General features: G+C 54.4%; 1 protein-coding gene and 1 long non-coding RNA gene across 7 annotated transcripts in view; one reads left to right on the forward strand and one right to left on the reverse strand.

The window, feature by feature from the left end:
• Window positions 1-24,548, reverse strand: part of LOC128336239 (uncharacterized) — a 134,679-nt gene that overhangs the window by 9,261 nt on the left and 100,870 nt on the right. For all 3 annotated transcript variants that reach the window (XR_008311867.1, XR_008311866.1, XR_008311868.1), the window contains one exon: window positions 12,956-13,081. This is a non-coding gene — a long non-coding RNA (uncharacterized LOC128336239). The remainder of the gene's footprint in view (window positions 1-12,955; window positions 13,082-24,548) is intronic.
• On the forward strand, window positions 161-6,553 carry LOC128336237 (rRNA methyltransferase 1, mitochondrial-like). 4 transcript variants are annotated; one of them, XM_053275590.1, is made up of 6 exons: window positions 161-268; window positions 2,298-3,158; window positions 3,341-3,434; window positions 4,581-4,701; window positions 5,407-5,526; window positions 5,639-6,553. In XM_053275590.1, exons 2-6 carry the CDS (start codon window positions 2,329-2,331, stop codon window positions 5,683-5,685), a joined length of 1,212 nt encoding a protein of 403 aa, XP_053131565.1. In that variant the 5' UTR covers window positions 161-268; window positions 2,298-2,328; the 3' UTR covers window positions 5,686-6,553. The 4 variants fall into 4 exon arrangements, with proteins under 4 accessions (XP_053131565.1, XP_053131567.1, XP_053131563.1 ...); XM_053275592.1 differs by having other exon boundaries at window positions 222-268; window positions 2,302-3,158; XM_053275588.1 differs by lacking the exon at window positions 161-268 and adding an exon at window positions 277-427 and having other exon boundaries at window positions 2,302-3,158.

A 24,548-nucleotide genomic window follows, 5' to 3' on the forward strand; every position in this document is an offset into this window, starting at 1 on the left:
CCTCCCGCAGGGCTGCGCTGGGCTGGACGTGGGGACTCTCCGTCCCGGGGTCCTGCTGCGGCTCCTGCACCCCGTCTCCAGCCTCGGTCCTCCAAGGTTGGGCAGCGCTCCGAAGAACTCGCCGCCTCTCCTGGCCTGCCCAGCAGGCGGCGCTGCTACAGCTCCAGGGCGCCGCTCTAGCCGCGGCCCCCTCTCTATGGCGGCGGCGGACGCCAGTGAGTCCTCTCCTCTCCACCACGTGGGTCTACCATAGAGCGGAGGTTCCCAGGTAGGGGCGCCTCTGGGCGCGAGCAGAGTGCCGGGACTAGCGGGAGAGTCTCAGAGGGGCTGCTTTGTCCTCCATGCGAGCAGCCTGTCTACATGCATGCATGCCAGGCAGGCAGGCAGCCCACCGGTGAAGCGCTGGCGAGGAGAGGCGGCAGGCAAAGTGGGTCCAGCAGAGAGCCCGGCCTCCTGCTCCGCGCTCTTCCCTCCCCCCATTGGCCAGCCGACCAGGGGAGCCCGAGGGCGATAGCCCTCCTCTGCAGCTAGCCCCCAGGGAGAGGTAGACTGGCCCCCGAGTTCTCCTCGGGATTTCTCCACCCACCCCTTGGAAGCTGTTTCAGCCGGTGGGCTTGTGGCGGTGAATTCCGCAGTGGAATGATGGTGTGTTGTGATGAGGAGGGGGAGGCTACTTGCAGGGGACAGCAGCCTTTAGACTGGCCTCACCCCTGGCCCGGTACTCTCGGCCTTGCAAGACTATGGGGCCAGCCTAGAGGCACCTGAGGACAGCTGGCTTTAGGCTTTTCTTGGGGGAGGGGGATATGGGGGGGATGTGGGGCGAGGAGGGAAGAGGAGCAGCCACTGCCCATCTGCAGGGGTGCATCAGCATCTCCAGGGTGTCTCTTCCTAGTCGGGGGGGGTGTGGGATTTCCCGCAATGCCCTCCTCTCCCCGTTTCCAGCCTCTCCTGCCAGTTACTCACGAGGAGGGCTGCAGCTCTGCTGCTTTGGTTGCTCCACCCCAAGGGCCTGCTGTTCTCCCCGCTCTGCTCTGTGCGTGCACACGTGCGCGCGAGAGAGAGAGACTTCCGCTGCTGAGAGGCGGCCATGCTGTGCCTTTGAGGCTCTGGTGACAGCTAGAAATTCAACAGGCAACATTTCCTCCTATCTGTGTAGGAACAGAGGCAGCTGCCATATCCTGGGTCAAGCCCTTGGCCCTTGCCTACCCAGACTGGCAGCGGCTTCTCCAAGGCTAAAGGTAGGAGTCTCTCCCGGCCCTTTCTTGGAGATGCTGCTGCCAGGGAGGGAACCTGGAGAACCTTCTGCACGCAAGCAGGCAGGCAGGTGCTCTTCCCAGAGCAGCCCCTAACGGGAATATTTCCATACTCACACACAGTCTCTCATCCAAATGCAAACCATGGTGGACCCTGCTTAGCAAAGGGGGCCATTCCTGCTCACGACCACAGGGCCAACTCTCCTGGTGTAGCAATCTGGGCCAGCACCTGTTGGATTTCTGCACCCCTTCCTTCCTTCCTACAGCCTCTAGTCCTTGGAGAACCAACTCACGGCTTGGGTTTTCTATCTCCGTGGCCGCTCCTCCCTCCTCTGTGTTGCGCAGCACAAACAAGCAGGCGGAGGGAGGGCTTTCCCCACCGCTCTTAGAGCCTCTGCCCGTAATTTATTTTATTTTATTTTTTACATTGGTATCCCACTTTTCCTCCAAGGAGCTCAGAGAGGCTTGTTTTTATCCCCACAACAACCCTGTGAGGTAGGTTAGAGGGCAGCTCTCTCCTGCGGCCCCTGCGCCTTTCTCCAGACACACCCCTGGCCAGTTCCTTTGAGGTCACCTCTGTGGCCTCACCTGTGCCTTCTGCAGGGGGCTTGCTGGGCCGCCCCGGTGAAGACGGCCAACCTTTATATCCCGCTTTACCACCAAAGCTAGATAACGAAAATGGCTCCTGGTCCCCAAAGGGCTCACAATTGAAAAGAGAAACAGAATAGAGGCCACCACTACAGCCACTGGAGGGTTGCTGTGCTGGGGACGGAGGGGGCCAGGTGTTCTCCCCCTGCTAAATACAAGAAAGTCACCAGGTTAAAAAGCTGCCTCTTGGCTCAGTTGGCATAGAGACCCTGAAAAGGATTAGCGAGAGCCAGAGCTGGAACTTTGGGTGCCCGTGGACAGCTGCCACACTGGCCACGATTCTCCACTGCTGAAACCACAATATTCACACGCAACAAGGCCCAAGTTGGCTCCTTGTTTTCCTTTCATGGGAAGTTGGTAGTGATGCCTACTGACCGCCTTCTCCTTTCCCTTAAGGTAGCAGTACTCAAGGGCCGCAAGTGGCAAGATGGAGTCTCTCCCGGCCTTTCTGGGGAGCCTGCGGCATTCTGTGAGGTCCTCTTTTGTTGCTGGCAGCCTCAGCCATTTCCAGCTCCGGCGGCGTCTTGCCACGTGGGGGAAGCCACTGCCCCCCGAGAACGAGCCCTCCAGCAAGGCTGGGCGCAAAACAGTTCCTCCCCCACCGCTCGGCTGTGGGCTTGGACCAGCCAAAGACGAGACGGCCGGCTGCCTGCGTGTGCAGCCACGAGAGATTCGCCGAAGCGGCAAGGAGATCCCGCGTCGGAACGAGCCCTGGCGGAACCGCCACGCAGCCGTGGAGCCCTCCCACGAGGAGGAACTCAGGAACTTGAGGAACGATGACTTCCCCCAACTGAAGGCCGGATCCCGGCAGCCCCGGCCTCCCCCCGTGGAAAGGACCCGAGGCTGCGAGGTCTTGTTTGGGGCGGCCCCCTGCTCCTTGGCGCTGGCCAGGGCCAAAAGGAGCTTTGGCAGGCTGTTTCTCAAGGCCCGCCGCAACAGCCCGCCACCCGCCGTGGAAGGATTCGCCCGGCGGGCCGCGGAGCTGGGGATTCCCGTGCAGCAGGTCCACAGGAAGGTGCTGGATGCCCTTTGCAAGGGTGGGGTCCACCAAGGGGTGTGCCTGGAGGCCACGGCCCTCCACCCGACAGACTGGCGGGAGAGGCCCGCCCCGGAGGCCGAGGAGACTGCTGCTTACCGGGGGTCGCAGCTCCTCTGGCTGGCCCTGGAGGGGATACAAGACCCCATGAACTTGGGGGCCGTTCTGCGCTCTGCGCACTTCTTGGGGGTCCACGGGATCGTGATGAGCCAGAGGAACAGGTGAGCTTTGTAGCGGGATGTGGAACCCGCCCCCCGAGCGTCACAACAAGCACCCTGCGAGGTGGCTTGAGCCATGAGGTGACGGATGGCTCCAAGCTGCACAGTGGACTTCATGGCTGGGGGGCTTGGGGAACCGGCAGGCTTTCTGACGGCGTCTCCCCCTTTCCCTTTCCTGCTCACAGCTGCTCCCTGACGCCCGTGGTCAGCAAAGCCAGCTCGGGAGCCTTGGAAGTTCTGGACGTCTTCAGCACCGGCGATCTCCCGGGCCTGCTCCAGGTAAGGGGGAACCAGCGCTGGGGCCTGATCCGGGAGGGCTCTTCCCATGTTCTTGGTCTGCGAGGCTGTGAGGCACAGCCGGGCCACAGGATGGCAGCATCGCCCAACATTTCAAGAGGTTTGGGGCGGTGGTGGAGTGGTGCCCTTGGCGGAGGAGACGGAGGAAACGTGGGGACATCCCTGAGCTCAGTGAACCGGCTTCTCCGTGTCCGAGTCCCGAGACAGCTCTCTCCTTGAGGGAGGGAAGAGGCACCCCCAAGGCTGTCTAAATGCTGTGCACGCTGCTGGCGCGTGCCCGGAATCGGGCCTTGGGATGGCGGTGGGACCCTCTCGCCCACCCTCCGATGGGTGCCAGCCGCCGCCTCCGGAACGACCTCATAAAGAGCCATAAAAAGGCGTGGAGACTTAATTGAAACGTTGCTGTGCATCACCGCCTTGACCATAAAGCACAATTTATGAACATTTGGGCCAGGGGGGGCGGTCTCGTTAATTGGGTCCACATTGGCCGTCTCGACCTCTTCTACTGCGCGGGCATAAATCCCAACACCGTTATGGCTCGAAAACTGCCGATTTTTCAGAAAAGGAAGCAGGAGGGAAGCCAGGTTTCTCTCTGGCTAAAATGGATTTTGTAGTTAATTGGGCGCTGTGCCCTCCGTGTCAAGGAATTGCGCTGAGAGTCTACGTGGAATCCTGGCCAATTGGAGCCTCTCGCCCAGAATTCAGTTTCCATCGAGGCCCCGGAGTGTCCCCTTTCATTCCCCCCCCAGTGATGAGAAGAAAGGCCAGGGACACGTCTTCTGTCCCGGGAATGGAGCGAAAGGCTCGGATCCTGGCCCCTGTGCCCCGGAAGAGCGCCACCCTTGCCAACGAAGGCGCTTCTGTTCACAGAGCACAGATTTCGGACCCAGCCTTTCCTTGAGATGAGCTCCAGGCAGCCCACGGTGTGGGGTGGAGACGGTTAGCCCTCTGGGTTGCCCGGAGGAAAGGGCTGACAGTCCGTCTCGTAAGGAGAGAAATGGTGGCGCTCCGTGGCGTGGGCCCTTTGAAAAAGCTGCCCCCAAATGGCACAGCGGTGATGCCCGGAGGCAAGCTTATCTTCCCCTCTTCCTTCCTTTTCTCTTTCTCCCTCACCTTGGCTCCTGGAAGGAAAAATCCGATCAAGGCTGGGAAGTCCTGGGGACAGCCGGCCCCGCGAAGGCCCAGGGCGACCCCCCCTTGGTGAGCTGCTTAGATTTCCGCTGGACGAGACCCACCATCTTGTTACTTGGTATGCAGCCTTCTGGGGCTCTGCTTGTGTGTGTGTATGTGTGGGGCAGGGAGGGGGCATCAGCCAGTTTGGGACGTGGCCGCTAGCTGCCTAAACGGGAGTCTCTGGACTGACGCGGAGAAGAGTCCTCGCCGGAACATAGGAAGCTGCCATATACGGAGTCAGACCCTTGGTCCATCTCACTCAGGATTGTCTTCACAGACTGGCAGCGGCTTCTCCAGGGTGGCAGGCAGGAGTCTCTCCTCTCCACCCCCTCCAGGCCCAGAGGCAGGCTGCCTCCCCATGCCAGTTGCAGTGGAGGGAGAAGCGGCAGGAGAGCGGGGTGGGCGGGCAGGCCTTCACCACGTCCGATGCATTTGGCCTCTCAAGCCTCCTGGACAGGAAGACAGTTTCTGTGCTCCCTTGCAGGGAGGAGGAGGGCATTGCAACTTGGTGGGGGGGAAGATGCCCCCTGGCAGCATCCCGGCTGCGTAGACAGCTGCTGTATTCTGAGTCAGACGCTTGGGTCCATCTTGTGCAGCGTTGCCTGCACTGGCTGGCAGCAGCCTTGCAGGCCTTTCGCAGCCCTGCCTGGCCCGTGCCCCTGAGCCTCCTGGCCTTCCCCAAGGGCCCTCAGACCTTGCAAGCGCCACCCTGGACGGTGGCGCCCACCCCAGAGGTTAGAAACAGTAAGGCTTGGGGGGGGGGTCTCCTTTTTTTTGGCAGGAAATGAAGGAGTTGGGCTGTCTCCCGAGACCCGGCGCTGGTGCCAGAAAATGCTGACCATCTCCCCCGGAAGAGAACTGCCCCCTGGGATCGAATCGCTGAATGTGTCGGTGGCTGCTGGTACGTCTTCCTCCCCTTGAACGCCTCACGCGTTGCCGCCGTTGGCGTTGGCGAAAGCAGCGGCTCCGTGGGCAACGCTCTTCTCAGAAGGGGTTTCAACCTCTCTTTGCAGGGATCCTTTTGCACGCCATCTGCAGCCAAAAAGTGACCGCGCTGTGAAGTTTTCATTTCTACGGGACGGCGGGGGAAGGAAAGAACCAGCTTGCCTGGGAACCGAAAAGACATTCCCGAGAAGAGGCGGGGCTTCCTTTGGCCCGCAGGAGGACTTCCTGGCCGTGGGCCAGGCCTGGTCACTTGGGCGGGCGCCAGGACATGCTTCTGGGTTGCCTGCCAGAGGGCCCCTGCTTTCTCTGCCTGCTAAGTGACACTTTGGCGATGAAGCTTCACCCGCGAAAGGAGCTGCAGGGGGCTCCTTCCTGGCGGAAATGGGCCCCAGAAATCTTCTCGGGGCGGGGGGAGCAGGGCCAGGCGGTGGTTGGGGACACGGAGGTAAGGTTGACGAGAAGCGAAGCAGAGGTTCCTGCAAGAGGTTGCCACCATCCCAGGGACTGAACCCTAACCTCACCAAGAGATGGGGATTTAAAAACCCAACACCCAAGCTGCATCCAACGCTTGCTTTTCTTCTTGGCATCCAGAACTGTCTCTCTGTCTGGGATGGGCGTGCGCCTCTTTGGCGTCCCATTCAAGGAGCCAGTTCGACTGCGGGGGTGGGGGTGGCTTGAAGGTGCAGGGGGGGGGGTTTCTTCCCTCCCCCGCCGCGCTTTCCCCCTCCGGGGGCTGCTTTAAGGAATGCTGGCGCAGGGCGGCTGTATACCCTCTTGCCGCCCCAGTCAGCGTGAAACCGGAAGTGACGGGCATCCCGAAAGATCAGGACCGGGTGGCAGCATTTAAAGCTGGCTCAAGGTTGGCTGGTGGTTTCCGAGAGAAATGGGAATGCAGTCTGGGTACTGTGTGCCCACGCCTCGGTGCAGGGTGCCACCCTCTCTGTGGCAACCCTGGATTTAATAAACGTGACTCTCTTGCTGGATCATGGACTCCTCCTCTTCATTTCCTGGGTATTTCTAAATGCCAAATATCATCATCATCGTTGTTGTTGTTGATTTTTCTTCTCTCCCCCCCCTCCCCCCCGTAAGCCTGGATATAATTGTCTTTGTAATGCAACTTTTTTTTAAAAAGATGAGTGCTATATCTCCGAGACGATCACAGTGGCTCGGCATCTTGCTGGCCTCCCCTGGTTGCTCTGAGACAGCTTTGCAGAAGGACCGCGGCCAGACATGTGTGCTGCTGCTGCTGCTGCTGTTGTTTTTTCTCTCTCTGACCATCCTACCTGGCGAAACGATACCTTTGGGTGCTTCCTGGAATCCCCCAGCCGCGCCGGAGTGATAATCGGCATTTGTAAATGCAATCAACCTTGAGGTCTTGTTACTTTCACAGGTGCAATTAACATCACCATCTGCTAATCCATGATTAACGATGTTTGCAAATCTGCTGCAACATGTTTAAAATACGTTGGCACTCATTCCACACCCCCACGCCTCTTGCTTCACTTGGGCAAGGGGCCGGGTGTGAGAGTCCCGTCAAGAAGCGTCGGAAGGAATTTCCCGGCGGAGGGGGTCCTGCCGCTAATTCACAGAACAATTTTGTTTTCCAAAGAAAGAAAAGGTGCTGTTAAATTCAGAGCCAGATGCAGCGATGACAGGTGCGGAGAGGAGGGTCAGGGCTGCTAAACGGAGCCTAATTGCAAAGGCATCGAGGTGCCAATTATGGATTGCTGGGCGTGGGGGCAGGGGGGAGAAAACTTTGTGGGGACTAACATATGGTGAGCCTGGCGAACCTTTGCTTCTTTTCTTCCAACCAATGACTCCGCCAGCGACGTGTTAATGAACGGGCAACCGTTTGTGTGGGCTGAAGGTGCTGGGTCCTGCAGGAGGCGACGGGGCTCCTGAGACGGAAAGGCAGGGCAGGCTGCTCTTAAGAAGCAAAGCAAAGGCTCCAGGATGGTCCGGAAGTATTCATGGTTTTGTTCAGAAGCCACACCTGCTCTTCCACACAACAGAGGAAGCTGCCGTATACCGAGTCAGGCCCTTGGTCCATCCAACTCAGGACTGTCTACCCAGACTGGCAGCGGCAGCTGTCTTGGAGAGGCTGCCAGGGAGGGAACTGGGAACCTTCTGCTCATCCCAGAGCGGCTCCATCATCTCCAAAGGGGAATATCTTGCAGTGCTCACACTTCTAGTCTCTCATTCATAAGCAACCAGGGCAGGCCCTGCTTAGCAAAGGGGAAAAGTCATGCTTGCGCCCACAAGACCAGCTCTCCTCTCTACAGGCAGCAGGCTGAGCCTTGAAATGCCCCTGAGACCTGCCTGTGGAGGGAGGGGCCTGCCTCCTGGCTGCTTGAAGCCCCCAGCCCCAGCATGATATCACAGACATCAGGGGAGGCGGAGGGGAGCCACATCTCCCCCCCCCCCAAGGCCTGGGCTCCGGAGGGGCTGCCTCAGTGGGGCCCATCCCTGGATCTTCCACCAGCTCACGTCTGGCTCAATCCTGGCCCGGCCTCGTCAGGATGAAACTCGGGGGCTCCCTGGCCCTGTATCTGGCTCTTGTTGCTCAGACCCACGCTCTGGGGCTCCGGGCTGCCCTTTGGGGCTGGGGCGGGTGGGGCTCACGACGGGTGCCCCCGCAACCCCCGGGCTAAAGGTTGCCACTGATCCGTAGTGGAAGAACACACGTGGCCAGAGCCTCTGCCCGGCCAGGGCACGTTTTCCATTCCTCTCGGCAACCTGAGCTAGTCGAGAGTGTGTTTATAATTAAAGCACTTGAAAGCATCTCTCTCTCTCTCGGAAAGAGAAGCATTTTCTTGGGAGGCATTTCCACTACTGTCCTCTCAAAAGATGATGATGAAAATCATTCCCCCCCATCCCCAAATCATTAAAATATTCAATTTCAGGAGCCGCTCTTGACCATCTGCTGCTCAACAAAATGAGCCGGGGAGATTGTTTACTGCCGGCAAAATATGGCCAGCATTTAGGATCAATCACAGAGGTATGTGGGAGCTCTATATTTATTTCCAAAGCCAGCAGATAGAGAGATCTGTGATGCGGAAGCGCAGGGAGTGAAGCACTCAGGGCCCCCCACTGGACGAGGAGATGTCGGATGATCAGGAGGCAGAGCAAACCCCATGGCCTCCCTCTGTTGCAAGAGCAACCGAAGTTCTTTCCCTGTCCTGGAGCCTCCGCTTCGCATCTCCAGATAGGGCTGGGGGAGAGACTCCTGCCTGCTACCTCGGAGGAGCCGCTGCCAGTCTGTGCAGACAATCCTGAGCAAGGTGGACCAAGGGCCTGACTCGGTAGAAGGCAGCTTCCTAGGTTCCTAATATGTGGCGACTTTGGAGCTGTGGTCCCTACGGGTGCACTCCCCGGGTTTCATCGGGATTCCCTACCTTGCTGTCCATTACGTGGCCAGCCTCTTGGAGGCCGCAAGGCCAAAACAGTGGCATGCCAATGACAATAAGTCAGTGGACAAGTCCACAAAAGGGCCTTCCGTGCAGGGCGGCAGTGATCAGGAGGTGGCCAGGCTTGTGTCTCTCCCTTTCTTGTCCACACGTTGTGGCGGGCAGTGCAGCCTGCTGGCCAGGCGGGGAGCGTCCAGCTGCCTATTGATCCCCAGGGCAGGGCAAACCCCACCCCCCACGCTCCCTCTCCCTGGGGACCAGGCTGACTATTGACAGGGTGCATTGGCTGCACAAGCTCCTATGATGGGAGCAGACAGCTGCTGGGTGGGGTGGGGTGGGGGGTCTCCATCCCAGGAGGGTCTTGGGGTGTGTGTGTGTGTTGCATCTCCAGGAAATGGGCCGGTGCAAAATATCCAGAGCCCTAATAACCCGAGTCAAACAGTGGGACCCTGAGACTTCGGAGCACTTATTAAACGAGCCTCACGTGTCCGGAATGCTTCCTGCTAACCGAGCCAAGAGGCACCTTTTTAGAGTGGTGATTGGCTTTCTTGAGCGGGGGGGGAGCAACTGGCCCTCTCCGTCCCCAGCTCAGCATCTCTCCAGGGGCTGTTGCCAGTGTCTATCTGATGTCTCTTTCTCTTTTAGATTGTGAGTCCTTTGGGGGACAGCGATCCCTTTTATTTATTTATTTTCTCTCTCTGTAAACTGCTTTGGGGACTTCTGTGGCAAAGCAGCAGTCTCTAAATGGTTGCTGCTGCTGGGTGTTTTCTCTCTGCCACATGTTTACAGCAGCCCTATAAGGTAGGCCCGTAGCCCAAGCCCAAACTGACAAGGGCAGAGAGGCTGGGAGGGGGCATGGTGCCCGGGACTCTTGTGGGATAGACGGACTCCCAGCTGCCTCCACCGTCCTGACATTGGTCCCTGGCCTGCGCTGGTCCGTGAGCCTAATAAAGGCATGGGCTGGACTGATCCCTGCTCTGTCTCTGTTCTGTCCTGGCCAGGGTTGCCTTGCCCGGAAGCCCCTGCAGTCAGAGAACAGCGCACGGCCTTTATTACCAGCCCAAACCCCCACCCACAAGCAGCAGACAGGTGTCTTTTGGGGATGGGCTGGCCTCCTGCAAGCTCCGTTGGCCTCTCCCCAGAGACTCTGGGAGCTGGGTCTCAGAGCCAGGAGTGGCTGCGTGGTTCCCTTCGTGGGCCTCACGCGCATGACCACTACAGGCCCATTTCCCACCAGACAGCTGCTGCTATATTGTGAGCCTCTGGCTGCCGACAACAGAGTTTTTTTCCAAGCGTATCCTTTTCGCTCACTACCCTCCATTTCTACATGTCGACGGTGAGGTGGCTCTTAATTTAATTGCTGCCAGCCACCTCAAATGCCTGACAGGATGGCCAGATAATAAATGATATTGCAATAAATAAATAAATAATAATAATAATAATAATTAGAACCACTTCCATGGCCCCCCATCTCAATTGCACCCAAATTATTGCCCCTTCCTTCCCCCTCTCCGCAAGGCTTGGTTAACTTGTCAGAAGAAGGTTACGGGGTTATTAGAAGTGGGGTATTTCCCCCCCTTTTTGAGTGGGTGTCAAAACAGATGTGAATAAAACTTCCTTCGATTTCCAAAGGCTGCCTGGGGAATATTGTTAACTAATTATTGAAAACAGAAGGGGGGGGGTCCTCTTCTGCATTTGGGAGCTGCGTGGCCCTCCTCTCCACAGCTGAGTATTTAATTAGGGCTGATTGTGGTTAGCATGTTCAATAACTACTCATTAGAAAGGGGAGGGACCCACTGATCCAGCGTCGCCTGGGGCGCAGAAGAACGGAGGGTGTTCGTAATTAAGGATGCAATTTATTTTAGGAAGCCATGTGTACAGAAGCAAATGCTTTCGCTTAATTTTTCAAGGTTAAAGGGTAGAGCAATTTGGGTTTTGGTTTCTCATCTACGGTCAGCAGAGCCTCAGCTTGAGACCCACCCAACTTTGCACAAGCTTAGAGAAGAACTCTTCAGTGGCTGAATCCCAATTCAGGAAGAGATTGGGGGGGGGGATTAAGAAGACTCCTCTCCTGCCTCCTGGTTCCACTTTGGCCATCTAGATACCCCTGGAAGTTCACAAGCAGGACACAAAGGTGATGGCTGCCAAGCCTCGTTCATCTTCATCGTCTTCAGAACTTTGCTCCTGGCCATGGAGGCTCCATGAAGCTTTCATGGCAGCAGCCGCCATGGAGAGAGCTCTGGTCCTCCATAGGCCCTTTCCTAGTCCTTTTGGAAAAGACGTCTGTGATGCTGCCCTTCACCACAATTTGTCACCCCATCTGAACCAGAGATGTAATGACACTGAAAGAGATGTAAAAGCCACAATGACTGTCGTAAGGCCTCCCCTACAAGCAGAGGCTAAAATCTTGTGGGGGTCGGCATTCTCCAGGAAATGACTCCACGTTGACCATTGCCTCCTTCCGCACAGTGTGAGATGATGATGCCTTTCAGCATCTTCTTATATTGCCGCTGCCCGATTCAGCGGGGATTCGAACCGACAACTTTCTGCTTGTTAGTCAAGCATTTCCCCGCTGTACCACTTAAGGTGATAGGGGAAGGAGGGAGTATAGATTTTTAAAAAAAAAATAAATTGATGTAAACATTTCAAAATAAGTAAATCAGGAGTAGGGGAGAAATTGGAGTGAAAATAGGAATATGCAGATATTAAGATTGTATTAATACGCTGCAGACTAGCACTTGGTAGGGTTGTAATGAAGGCCTTGGAAAGGGTATTTAGATGCCGAGATGTGTCTACACCTACAAAGATTAGAATCGTTCTGACAATGGCTCTTCCCGTGACACTCTATGGATGCGAAAGCTGGACTTGGAAGAAGCAAGATAGGAAAAATGTTGATGCTTTTGAACTCTGGTGCTTTTGACTTTTAAGGAGACTTTTGAGGAGACCATGGACAGCCAGGGAAACAAACCAATGGATCATAGAACAAATCAATCCAGGATTTTCACTCAAGGCACAAATGACCAGACTCAAACTATCATACTTTGGACACATTATGCAAAAACCCAGCTCCCTTGAGAAGTCTGTAATGCTGGAGAAAGTTGAAGGCAGGAGAAGAAGAGGATGACCAGCAGCAAGGTGGACGGACTCGACGACGACATCCATGAATGCACCACCGAGAGACCTTCAAGGCCAAGTGGAAGACAGGTCAGCCTGGAGAGAGTCTATCGATGTGGTCAGCACTAAGAGTCGACACTGACTTGATGGCACTTAATCAATCAATCAATCAAGATTGTGGGGGGAATTTATTATTTTTCTATGTAGACCGTTTTGGAAACTTTTGTGGAAAAGTAGTGGGGGTATGTAGTTTGTCCCTTAAAGCAGGTATGTCCTGTCCCTGAGGTGGGAAGGGGCCTCTTGTGAACCTAGATGACAATTGTGTGTGTGTGTATTAATGAGGAAATGGCTGTGGTGATGGGCTTGATATTTTCCAGAGTGGGAGAGCAGAACTACAGAGCAGGTAATTGTGCAAATATCGTGTGCACCAAGAAGCAGTTATCTCTCTCTTTTTGGCCCTAGGCAATGTCTATGGCAGATATATATAATTTGCCTCTGCTTCAGATCCTCAGCAGAGCACAAAAGAAAACCTTGTATATGTTGATTTTTGAATGACTCCCGACAAGAACTTTGCATTTGCGTGAAATTATCTTGGCATGCATAATTTCTTTATCCCCCCCACCCGCCCGCCCTGCAAGGGGTGGGCTGCTTTTGCACATGGAAATAATGCAGTTTATAATCTAATGCCTTTGGAATCTCACCCCCCCCCCCAACAGCCCAGTTCCTCTTCCCCCAAGTGAATGGAGCTAAACAAACATTTACACAAAGGACCCCTTATCTGGAGAGATGGAGCTGTGTCTGCATTTGACAGCACAAAACCGCAAGTGTGGGGGGAGAGCAAAGGGTTCCTGCTTCCTTCCTCACCAGGTAATAATCTGCATGTGTTGTTGCTGGATCCATTGTTTGCAGAATGTTTCTCGCCTTCTTGTGCTCCAGACTATCTCTAGTAGCCAGCTCCTGTGCAGGCTGGGATGCAGGCTGGGGCGGCTCCTGTGAAAGATGAAATGGGGCCATGTCAGATTTGCTGAGGAAGGCAATCAATAGGCATTTTATCAAATAATATAATCACATGGGTGTTTCTGTAGGGGCGGGGCTCCGAAGGCCTGCATTTACATACTGCCTCAATGTGCGATGCAAAATGCTCTGGCGACGGGGCCCAATGTATGCGTCCAACTTTGCAAAAAGGAAGCCAAGTTACATTTCCAAAGCTTTTCGAACTCCCTCATTTGAATTTGGAACTCCTGGAAGTAAACCAAAAATTGGCCAGAGAATGCTAGCAGACATACTAAGCCTGGGGGGCATATGCTTTGTGCCAGGGATCAATCCCTGCCCCCTGGAGGAGAGAGGCGGGGTGGTGGTGGTGAGACTGTCTGTCTGTTGAATTGCTCAGTCTGGCTAGGCAAACCTAGGAGCATTCTTACATGGGGACCCTATTGGCTCCCTGAATCATCTGATTCCTCTGGAGCTGATTGGCTGCAATTCTCCCTTCCACCACTCTCAGGGTGGCGCTGTTGAGCAGCCAGGTTCTCACTCAGTTCCTCAATTTGTGGGCTGCCCTGGTGGCATCCCTGCTGCCCAATCTGGCTGGGGCCTTAAAATTGCCCTACAGTGGTGTTTTAGCATGGCCTCCTAGAAGGCCAGATTTTAGGATGGCCCTCTGTTTGGAGGTTATCCCTAAAAGGCACCCCAGACATTCAGCTATTGTCGTTTCTATGAAATGACTCTCCTTTCCCATGTGCAGTTGGGCCTCCAAAGCGAGAAGGCGGCCCTCTTCCTTGCCTCCCTCTCTCCACTGCTCTTTTCTTCTCCCTCTTTTGTCTTTTTCTCCCCCCCCCCCCGCCCACCGCCCGCTTCCTCCCGTAACCTGTCTCCTGACAGCCGTGATGGAACTGTCACGGTTTAGTAGCTCCCGTCTCTGGCTCAGGCGCCCGCCTCCTTGTACCATTTAATCTCCCTTGCTCTTTTCATAGAGAGATGCTATTTATAAAACACACGCACCCCCAGCCAAACAAAATGTAGAGAGAGTTTTTTTTTAAAAAAAACCAAAATCTAATTACATGCCATTGATTTCTTTCCAAATTTGCTTGTAATACATATTTGGGCTCCTCGGCGGCACAGCCGCCGACTTCCCCTCCTCCGTCATCCGCTCCCTTTCTTGCATTTGCGGCTTGCACGGCAGACTCCTCTTCTCCGACACACACCTTGCTTGCCACTTGGCATGGCGTCTGTAGGACGGCAGAGGTCTTGGGGATGGCAGGGAGCAGCATGGCCACGGATCGGATGGGGAAGCAAGGGTCGGGGGTTACGCCCTTCTCCACAGAGGACAGGTAGGTTCTATAACATTTGAACAGAATCTTCTCTCCCTCTTCTCTCCTCCAGCATCAGTTAGAGGGCGTGAGTTTATACCACAGTGGGACAACTGCCTCCAAATTAACCACTTAAAAAAATATATATATATATATCCCAGAAAAATATGCCTTGTGATCAACAACTGCTACATGCTTTCGCCAGCTGGAATAAGCTTTGATTTACTCGGGGCTGGTGCAGAAATAAACACGCAAGAGAATGAACCGTGGCAGATTTTGCAGAGAAACAGGCCACCCATGGCAAGTGGGGTGGGGGTGGTTTCTGGATTTTAGCTGGGATAAAAGACAAGAAAGGTATATTTTCCTCTGCTGCTCCACGTGTCCAAAGGATGTGGGTAATGCTTGCACAAGGAGCCCGCAGGCAGAAGTAGAGAGACACAGACGATCTTTGGAGCTCAGGACTTTCAGCTTAAAATCCAGGACCCTTGGATAAAAAGCCCCTCTGGATAAGGTGAAGGTCCCTCTCCCCCCTGCGTCCGGTGTCCCAGTGTCCCACCAGGTGCCTCTGAGAAGCCCACAAGGAGAGCCACAAGAAGATTTTCCCCTTCGGGGTTGGGGCTGCTCTGGGAAGAGCATCTAGGTTCCAAGTCCCCTCCCTGCCTGGCAGCCTCTCCAAGACCGGGCTGAGAGAGACTCCTGCCTGCAACCTTGGAGAAGCCGCTGCCAGTCTGGGTAGACAATACTGAGCCAGATGGACCAAGGGTGTGACTCAGTAGATGGCAGCTGCCTGTGTTCCTACCCTTGGGAGCCCCCGGGGCTGGAACCTCACCTTGTGCCCTCAGCACTTGGTATCCAGAGGTATGCTGCCTCCGAGCTGGGAGGTGCCCCCTAGCCATCATGGCCACCAGCCATGGGCCATCCTGTCCAATAGTTTGCCCCACCCCTTCTGCACACACCTCCTGGCAATGAATTCCACACAGCCCCCCCCCCCCACCTCATCCCACGCAAAGGCTCCCTCAGATGCTGAGCCACCTCTTTGCAGCTCCTGCAAGAAGCACGGCCGTTTTGTGGGAAATGCCAAGATTTATAGTTCAAGGGGAAATGTTTAGACCGAAGGCTGGTTCAGTTGTGTTAATTATAAAAATCTAAAGATAATCTATATTTAACAACTTTTTGTCAAGTTTGCGGAAGAATTAGGAGGAGAGACGCGTGGGGGTGACACCTCGATGGAGAATGAGGGGCCATTAAGGCTCCGAAAAGTACAGGAGACTAATTGGGAAGGGATGACAAATCGAGTTATCATCGCCAACTAATTAGCGGCCTGCTTCAGTGTCCAGGGGGGCTTGATTAATCCTGATGATGTGTTAATAAGTTATGGGAGATGGGCTGGAACTTGTGAATAGATACTATTCGCATTGCTGTCCACCTGGGTGGAATGAGGCCCACCCCCCCACCGAGCGGGAGTGCCACACCCTCACGCAGAAACCTGGGTCCCGGTCCGCTGCACGCTCTGGCACAGCGTGTAGACATTTCAAGTGTAGCACCACTACCAACACCACCAGTATTTATCGACCGCTTTTCAACCCAAGTTGGCAAAGTGGTTTACATAGATTTATAAATAAATAATAAAGAAGATGATTCCCTGTCCTCAAAAGGCTGCTCACAGTCTAAAAAGAAACCCAAGGTAGACACCAAGGTAGACACCAACTGGGGACGGAGAGGGCCAGTTGCTCCCCCCTGCTAAATATAAGAGAGTCACTACTTTGAAAGGTGCCTCTTTGCTCAGTTAGCTCCCCCCCTTGCCCCAGCATCAGTTAGAGGTGTGAGTTATATATCACAGTGGGGCTAAAGGCAAGGTGTGCCCTCGAGCCCACTCCTGGTGGCCACAGAGCCCTGTGGTTGTCTTTGGTAGAATACAGGAGGGGTTTACCCTTGCCATCTCCCCCACAGTATGAGATGATGCCTTTCAGCACCTTCCTCTATCGCTGCTGGGAAACATAGCAGCAGGCTGCTCTAGACAGACCTGCGGCCGGATCCAGCGCGGCTTCCCTGATGGAGGCTGCGTCTGAATCCCAGATGCAGGGGAGCACCAACAGGAGAGAGGGCAGGGTGGGCCACTGTGCGAAACAGGATGCTGGACGAGATGGGCCTTCTCGGGCCTGATCCAGCAGGGCTGCTCTTATGTTCTTACATGCATTACCTGCCTCTGAAGAAAACCAGCCCTGTCAAAAGGACGCCTTGAACCACCCATCACCTGGAGAAGAGGGAGTCTGAAGCACCCGAGAGATGGCTGGCCCTGTTTCCCCTGACCAGAAACAGCAGCTCCACACCGGAGTCCACTTTGTGGGGCCAACCAGCAATTAAAATGAGCCCCAGGGCCCCAATAAAGCAACCCTTCCGCTCACAGCCGGGAGAAAAATGATATTTGCTTCCCCCGCATTGCTCAAGGTGCGGGGAGGTGCCAACGCAACGTCACCCAACTTGTAACACTAGATCAACTCGGCTGACACCTGCATTGTGTCTCGAGATTTACGCCTTTATCTTTTTGCACTGAAAGGTAAGACTAATAGTGAAATGTTAATGCTGTATTCTGGGTAATACCATACATAAACGAATGACATCATGCGGGGACGGAGATAAATCACCGCCGCGCTCAGAAGGCAATTGGTTGGAGGCTGAGTAACGCACAGCCTCGGCAAGCCCGGGGGGACGGGCGCCGACCTGATGGGGGAAGGAAGGCAGCTTCCCGTTGCCCCATCAGGCGGCAGCGCCTCCGGGGGCACCTGGCCAGGGGTGTCGAGGGATCGGGTCCTCAGCTACGCCGCCCGTGGCCAGGGGCCAGCCCCTCCTCGGCTGCCAGGACAGGAGGTCATGGCCACTGGCTTAGGCGCTCTAAGAAGGAACTGGGCAAATGGAGGGAAGGGGGTCCTGTTTCCAGAGCCAGGTGGGGCAAAAAGCTCCGGGGATGAGAGACAGTGAGAGAAAGCGAGGGGCTCATCCCGTGCCCCCCCCCCCGCAGATTCCCCATGTGGCCAGAACCCCCAGATCCAGCACCCGCGGGACACACCTCTCCTCTCTTTTTCTGCCTCAGAGAAGTCCCCTGAGGGCCTAGCAAGGAGGCGCTCCTTGGGAGCTGTCCAAGGTCTGAATCCTGTGGGAAATGATTGGAGTTCTGCAGATTCTGCTACTCTGAAGGCAGCCATAGAACGGCAAAGTAAAGGTCAAGGGTGCCGTCAAGTCAATTTCCACTCCTGGCACCCACAGAGCCCTGTGGTTTCCTTTGGGTAGCATCCAGGAGGGGTTGACCATGGCCATCTCCTCCCGCACAGTCTGAGATGAGGCCTTTCAGCATCCTCCTGTATTGCTGCTGCCTGATAGAGGTGTCCCCCGTAGTCTGGGGAACACACACCAGTGGGGATTTGAACCGGCAACCTCTGGCTTGCTTTTCAAGTCATTTCCCTGCTGTAACAGTTCTTTACTTTATATTGCTAAAGAGAAGTATGAGATCTTCTTTTAGTATTCTAAGCCTCACCTAAACAACATCATTCAAAACGGACCTATATTTAAACCAGGAGATTCTTCGCTCCAGCCACACATCACTCATTCCAAGTCCCGCTCTGAGTTGCAACGAAGCCTCCTCAGGGCTCCTGCCTTCCCAGGAGGGATGTGCATATCCGCTCCTAACAGTGGTGGCTGCAGACCAGCCTCTCCAGATGATCTCAACCGGCCGTGTGGTTCATAGCAAAGAAGGCGCTCTCTTCAATACTTCCCCAATGACAGCCTGGTTTGGGCCTCTGGGCATGCCCGGAGGCCATTTTTGTGACCTCTGGGCATGCACAGAGGCCATTTGCATTTGCATTTGTGGGCACAGGAAGCAGGCCGACCCCTGCCTGGAGCCCCGGGGAGCCCATGCTAAGCACGGCTATGCACCTTCGACCTGGAAACAGGTATCCATTGCCCTCATGTTCCGATACCTTGAGATTTTAGTATTTGCAAGTCGAAATTTTAGAAAGTAGAAATCTGTAGAAAGTAGAAGCTATAGAAAGTAGAAATTTTAGTATTTGTAAATTGCCCAGAGATGTAAGTTTTGGGCAGTATTACAATATGTTAAATAATAATAATAATAATAATTTTATCATGGCCTTTTGTGGTCCCCACAGCAGTATTTTTTTAAAAAATTGCAGGAAATAATGTAAAACAAATTGCAACCCCCAAAATATAGAAGCATCAATGAAAAGGGGAGGAGATGATGCTCCATACACTATTCAGCAGCAGGCTGCTATCTGACAGGTAGAGCTTAGTCTCCCCGAGAAGCCAGGTTTCTACCGCTCCCCAAAAGGCAAGAAGCTGGGGCAGGCCTTCCAAGCAACAGGAGCCAAGACTAAAAGCTGCCACCTCGCAGTCGCCTTGGGGCCAGTTGGAAGACACGCCAGAGGCCGGCTGGAACTCACGTTTTCCTGCCATTCAGCCATAAAGGGGATCTTTTGAGGCTGGGGGCATTCCTAGCCACTTAAGAGATATCGGACCTGGGCCCACAGCCCCACTTTTTATAACTAAGCTCAATCCCCTCCCCTCCAAGAATAATCACATATGTTTATAAAAGTCTCTATTATAATAATCCTGCCTGTAGGAAGGCAGAAGCCAACTAGGTGAGGCCAGGAGCTCTTTCCTCGGCCCTGTGCCCACGGAGGGCGGCTGGTGAGATTCAGGGCTGTGAGCCATTCACTGGGGCCACCCCTCCCGACGCCCCTTTAGTGAGGCCCTTTATCCCAAACCCCGCAGTAAAAATGCAACGTACAGATACGAACATGGCAAATATGTCAGAAGCTAAAGGCTGGCACGGAAGAGGGTCGTTTTTGAGGGTTCTTCCCTCCCTGGCCTTCGCTGTCCTTTAGAAACTGGGCCGGAGCGCCAGATTAAAAAAGAGGAAAGTTGCATCTGTGTCGGGATCATCCGTAGTAGTGTGTATAGACTGGAAACCCAGCTTGCTGCCAGGGGACCCCCCCCCACACACACACTGCCAGCCCCTCCTGTCTTTTGCAGGCAAGGTGGGAGGAATGGTGCCGGCCGTCTCTGGCGCTGAGGGCTGCGTTTTCCTGGAAACAATTCCAGCCCCGGGTAGGCGAGCCGCGAAGCCATCACCGCCGAGCGGAGGGCGCACTTCGCCGTCCGTTGCCATGGAGACGCTGCTCGGGCAAGGGTGCCACTTCCCGTGCGCAAGGAGTCCCGTTGACCTCACTTAGAATTATTAGCTTTAGCCAAATAAAATAATTTGTATTAATAAAGAGGCCGTTTTCTCTCGGCTCCCAAGCGCGCCTTCTCCAGAAGGCAGAGTGACTCCTTAATTACACTTTTAACGGCACGGTGATTAATGTTCAATATGCAATACCCCGTTTAAATAAGTCACTTATTAACACCTTTAATATGTTTTAATCCCCCCCCCTCCTACTTTGCTGTCAAATTAGCAGGCCGGCTTATGGACTGAGGGGGTCTGGCATCTCTCGCAGCCAGCACAGATCCTGTGCTGTGCTGGGCACTAGATGGCAGCCTTATGCTGCGAAATGTCCTTCCTTGCCAACCGAGGAAGACACACACACACACCCTGATCCCCGCTGCCTTCCACCATGCATGGCGTGAGAGTTAAAAAGGGGGCGAGGCAGGCCAAGGGGCTAGAACTGGATTGGCCACGAACTGAATTCCCTCCACATTCCCGGGAGTTTCCGCTCAGGAGTTTCCAAAAAACATGGGTGCTGCTGCTATATTTTTGGGGTTGCAACTTGTTTTAAATTATTTCCTGCCATCTTTTTGTGAAACACTGCGGCGGGACCAAAAATGTCGGGCTCTTCTGGATTGTCGTGATGAAAATATTTCAAACTATCTGAACATGAGGGAAAGAGAGAACCATTTCCCAGTTAACAGGCCCTTTGGCAGATGTGCCCATATTCATGGCCTGTCCTTCAAACATTCAGGTTTCCGCTGCATATTTGGTGTGGTATCCAAAGATATTTTGGATTTGAGTGTTCGGCCCAGTACAAGTCATGGGAAGTATGTAGTTGATCCCCGGCTGCCCACCAGTCTTAAACCCTCGAATCCCGAGTAAAGTGCCATTTCCCCCAATCCCAGGTAAGAACCTGCTTGTACTTGGAGCTCTTCGTGAATTGTGTATCACGGTGGCTCTTCATCCCCAGCTCTCCCTTGAGCCCGTCTTCAACACGGCTTGCCAGTCACCTGCGGTGCAAACCTCTGAGACTTCTTGGGCAGGACCCCTAGTAGGAACTGAAAGGAATCGGAACCCCCAGTCCAGAAATCCTGTCTCCTCCCTAAAGAGCAACAGCCACCCAACACTGGAAACCAACACTAGAGCGTCACAAGGACCCCAGAACAGCCCAGCTGGACCAGGCCCAAGGCCTATCCCGTCCAGCATCCTGTTTCCCACAGAGGCCCGGATGCCTCTAAGAAGCAGAGGATAAAAGAACCGCCACTTGAAAAGATGCCTCCTTTGCACTGATGCCTTCTTTGCACTGTTGCTGGATGGGGTGTGTGTTTTGCCTGCCTGAGCTCCTACACTCACCCTTGTCTCATGTCACGTGGACTCTCCCCTTGGCTAAGCTCTTCCACTGGGAGAAGACCCTTCCTGCGGCGGCGGGGGGGATTACTCCCCAGAATTGTATTTGGGGGAGGAATCCAATGGATTTTAAACCGCCCTGGCCCTATAAACCGCCCGGAGCCATTTTGGAAGATTAGATACAAATCTAATCAATCAATAATAAATAATAAATGCACAATTTTGACAAGGCTAAGCCAAAGGTTGTGCACGTTTTGCACAGTCCTGACCCCGGCACTCAACAGGCGGTGCCATCCCAAGAGAGAGGCAGAGACCAGGAAGAAGGACCCAAACAGCCCAGCTCGGTTTCACCCTCCAACCTCTTTGTACAGGTGGATTTTAGACATTTTTTTTAAAAAAAGAAGGGTGTGTGTGTGTGTGTGTGTGTGAAGGCTGAACATCTATTAAGCTGGGAGAATGAGAGAACGCGGGGAGTGGGGGAAACGGCCATTCTCTTCTGAGAAGCGTTTCTGGAATGAACATAAACAAGTAAATTGGCTTGTTTCTTTGCTTTGCCCCCTTCTTCATTCCACAGAAAATTATAAAGCTGGGCTCCATATAATGGAGTTATTTAAGCTGGACTGAAGAGGTAGAAATGGTAGCCATAATTATGGCCGTTTCTTATGCCTCTTGAAGGAGAGGTGTAGTGCTTTCAGAAATGCTGGTGGTGGGCTCTCTCTGCTCCTGGCTGTAGCCACAAGCGCTCTCTCTCTCTCTCTCTCTCTCAATTCTCTAGGGACAGACAAAGTTAAAGGCCCTTCGAAGTGGGCACAGTGGGGAGGAACAGAAATAATTGTTTTATTTCATTAGCAAACTGTTTACTTCTCGTGGTTTAATCGCTCTGGAAGGCAGGAGGAAAAACCATTTCAAATATGATTTTTGCTTCTTTCTGGGTAGGCAATTGGGTGCCGCCCCCCCCCTCCTCGCCATCATTCACGGCTTTTATGTAGCCTCAACCCGACACCACAAACATTTCTATTCCTGCCTGTGATTCATTATTTCTCGCGATGGAAAAAAAATTAAAAGTCGTTCACCAGGGGTTGCAAAGCGCTGTAGAAATATTAGGAGACCCGGTGATTGCCTTGCCTGGCTCTATTTTATTGCCGTTTGTCTTGAAGGAGCAGAAATGTTCATTTGACAGGATGGTTCTCCTGCCTGCGCTAATCCAGGAACAGGGGTGTGCCTCTCCAAGACGACTCCCCTCTTCACCTGCCTTCCCTACAGAGCCATCCTAAGCAGGTTATTTACGTGGAAGTAAGTCCCAGTGGGTTCAATGGGGCTCCCAGGCAGGTGTGCGCATAGGATTTTGCAGCCCTAGTATTTCCTTAGAAGTGTCTCACTTCTGAATTCAATGTTAATAACGGAGCCCCAGCAAATCAGGGGGGCCTTCTCCACTTTCTCCACGCAAGGCATACTTGTAGAAACCTCTACAGCTTCCCTCCTTAGCTGCTCCCCCCCCCCCGCCGCCAAAGCCCCAGATGCTGTAGCCTTGCCCCCTAAGGAAGGTGCTCCAGGCCCCCATCATTATTTATTTATTTTATTTATTTTACATTTCATATCCCGCTCTTCCTCCAAGGAGCCCAGAGCGGTGTCCTACATACTTGAGTTTCTCCTCACAACAACCCTGCGAAGCAGGTTAGGCGGAGAGAGAAGTGACTGGCCCCGAGTCACCCAGCAAGGATCATTCCTTTTTGTACTACCTTGAAAGAATATTTTTATCTGCCAGATTTCTGAAACATGGAAGTACTACCCCCCACAACTGTAAGGAAGCTTACTCTTCTTGGTTGCTACGAAAGAGGTGTTTAGCAACAAGGAGAGATTATTTCTAAATATCGTCATCTGCCAATGCCATATTGACACAAGTATGTTAGAGAAACAAAACAAATCTTTCTGAGCAATGGAAAAGAATCCTAGCACTTGTTCACCAGCACAACACACACCCGCCCATAAAGCCTGGCCTGCTGCAGAAGCGACGACTAGGCTGCCTGCAAGGAAGAGAGATCGAAACGAAAGCAGCAGGTAAGTTGCAAAGGGGCTGATCCGGCTGCAGCTGATCTGGGCCTGAGGGCTTGCACTGCATGCTCCGAGGGGGGCCACCCCCTGCCCCGCTCTGCCTCAGCAGGCCCTACTCCCAAGGAGGCCTCGACAGCCCCTCCACTGACTGTGGCTGGTGTCTCTCTTCTGTTTCTTTTTCAGATGGTGAGCCCTTTGGGGACAGGGAGCCATCTTCTTGGTTTGTTATTTCGCTGTGTCAACTGCCCGGAGCCATTTTTGGAAGGGCTTTTATTTTGAAATAATAGGCTCACTTCCCCTCCTCCCGAGGAGACCCACTGAGGGCCAACGGTGCACCAGCTGCCTCCTCAGCTGGCCTTGGGCTCAGGCACGGCATCACCTCTTTTCTCTGGGGGTCTTGGGGACGAGGCTGGTGGCTCCGGGACAGGGGAGGAGGGCCACCCTCTGGGGGCGCCTGATCTAGGGGGCCTGCTGGAGCCCCAGGGGGAGCAGGCGGCTTCTGACGCACCACTGAGGCTTCTGCAGGAGCGGCAGAGGTGTGGGTGGCGTTGGGGGCCTCTGCTGGAATGGCCACTGCTGGGTCGCTCCAACTGGGTGGTCTGGGGAGGGGGGGGGTCTGGTACCAGAAGCGGCCCCCTTTCACCCCATAGATCCTCCTCCTCCAGTGTAAGGGGCAGCCTCCTCTGGAGGCCGAGAATCCTGTTGGGTTTCTGCATTGAGAGCCATGACAGTGATCCAGAACAGGGACTCAACCCAACTGCCCAACCCAGCAAAGGGCGGCCGGAGGAAGGAGAAGCCAGTGCGATGCAGAGAGACCCCTGCCTGGGCAGCAACCTGGGGACTCGCAGAACCCCTCCGCAGAAGGCCAGATGACACCACGCTCTGAGAGCATGATGGGAGGGTTTTTTTTTGTAAAGCAAAGAGCAGCGGCATGGGGCCACGATCCACACCAAGGCCACAGCAGGAGCAGATCCCTAAATCCCCCCCTCGCCCCCGCTGTGATTCCACTCCAGATCTGGCCCCTGGAAAACTCCACCGTGCCTCTTGTTGCCAGTTCTGGCCCCAACGTCTTACGCCCAGGAGGTGAGCAGCCCCCCACCCGAATCCCACCCTGAATCCCCACCCGAATCCCACCCTGAGCAGGGTCTGTGCTGGTCCGTCTCTCCCCTCTTTCCCCCTCTCCCCTCCCCGCTTTTCATATCATTTTCACTTTCAGCTGGAGGTTTGGTCTCTATAATTTCTCCCTGACCCGCCTGGCCCGTGTGTTTCGCTCAGTATTTAAGCTGAACAAGACCGCGGTAAGTAGCCAGGAAGGCGCGCTCCCCTATTTACCCTGCCAATTGCATGTGATGGCGAGAGGCGGGATTGAAATTAACTTGGCTGTTGTCTAATGCTGTGGAATGTTTACCGGCGAGGAGAGGAGATGGATTGTAGCAGCCAATTACTGACACGCGCAGCCTGATTACTGCCCACTCGAGAACGGCAGCCATTTAGGCTGATGAATCTCAGATTACGTTTGGCATCGCTTACCTTC

This window comes from Hemicordylus capensis, chromosome 12, assembly GCF_027244095.1.
Source record: "Hemicordylus capensis ecotype Gifberg chromosome 12, rHemCap1.1.pri, whole genome shotgun sequence".
In the NCBI taxonomy this organism is placed as follows: Eukaryota; Metazoa; Chordata; class Lepidosauria; order Squamata; family Cordylidae; genus Hemicordylus; species Hemicordylus capensis.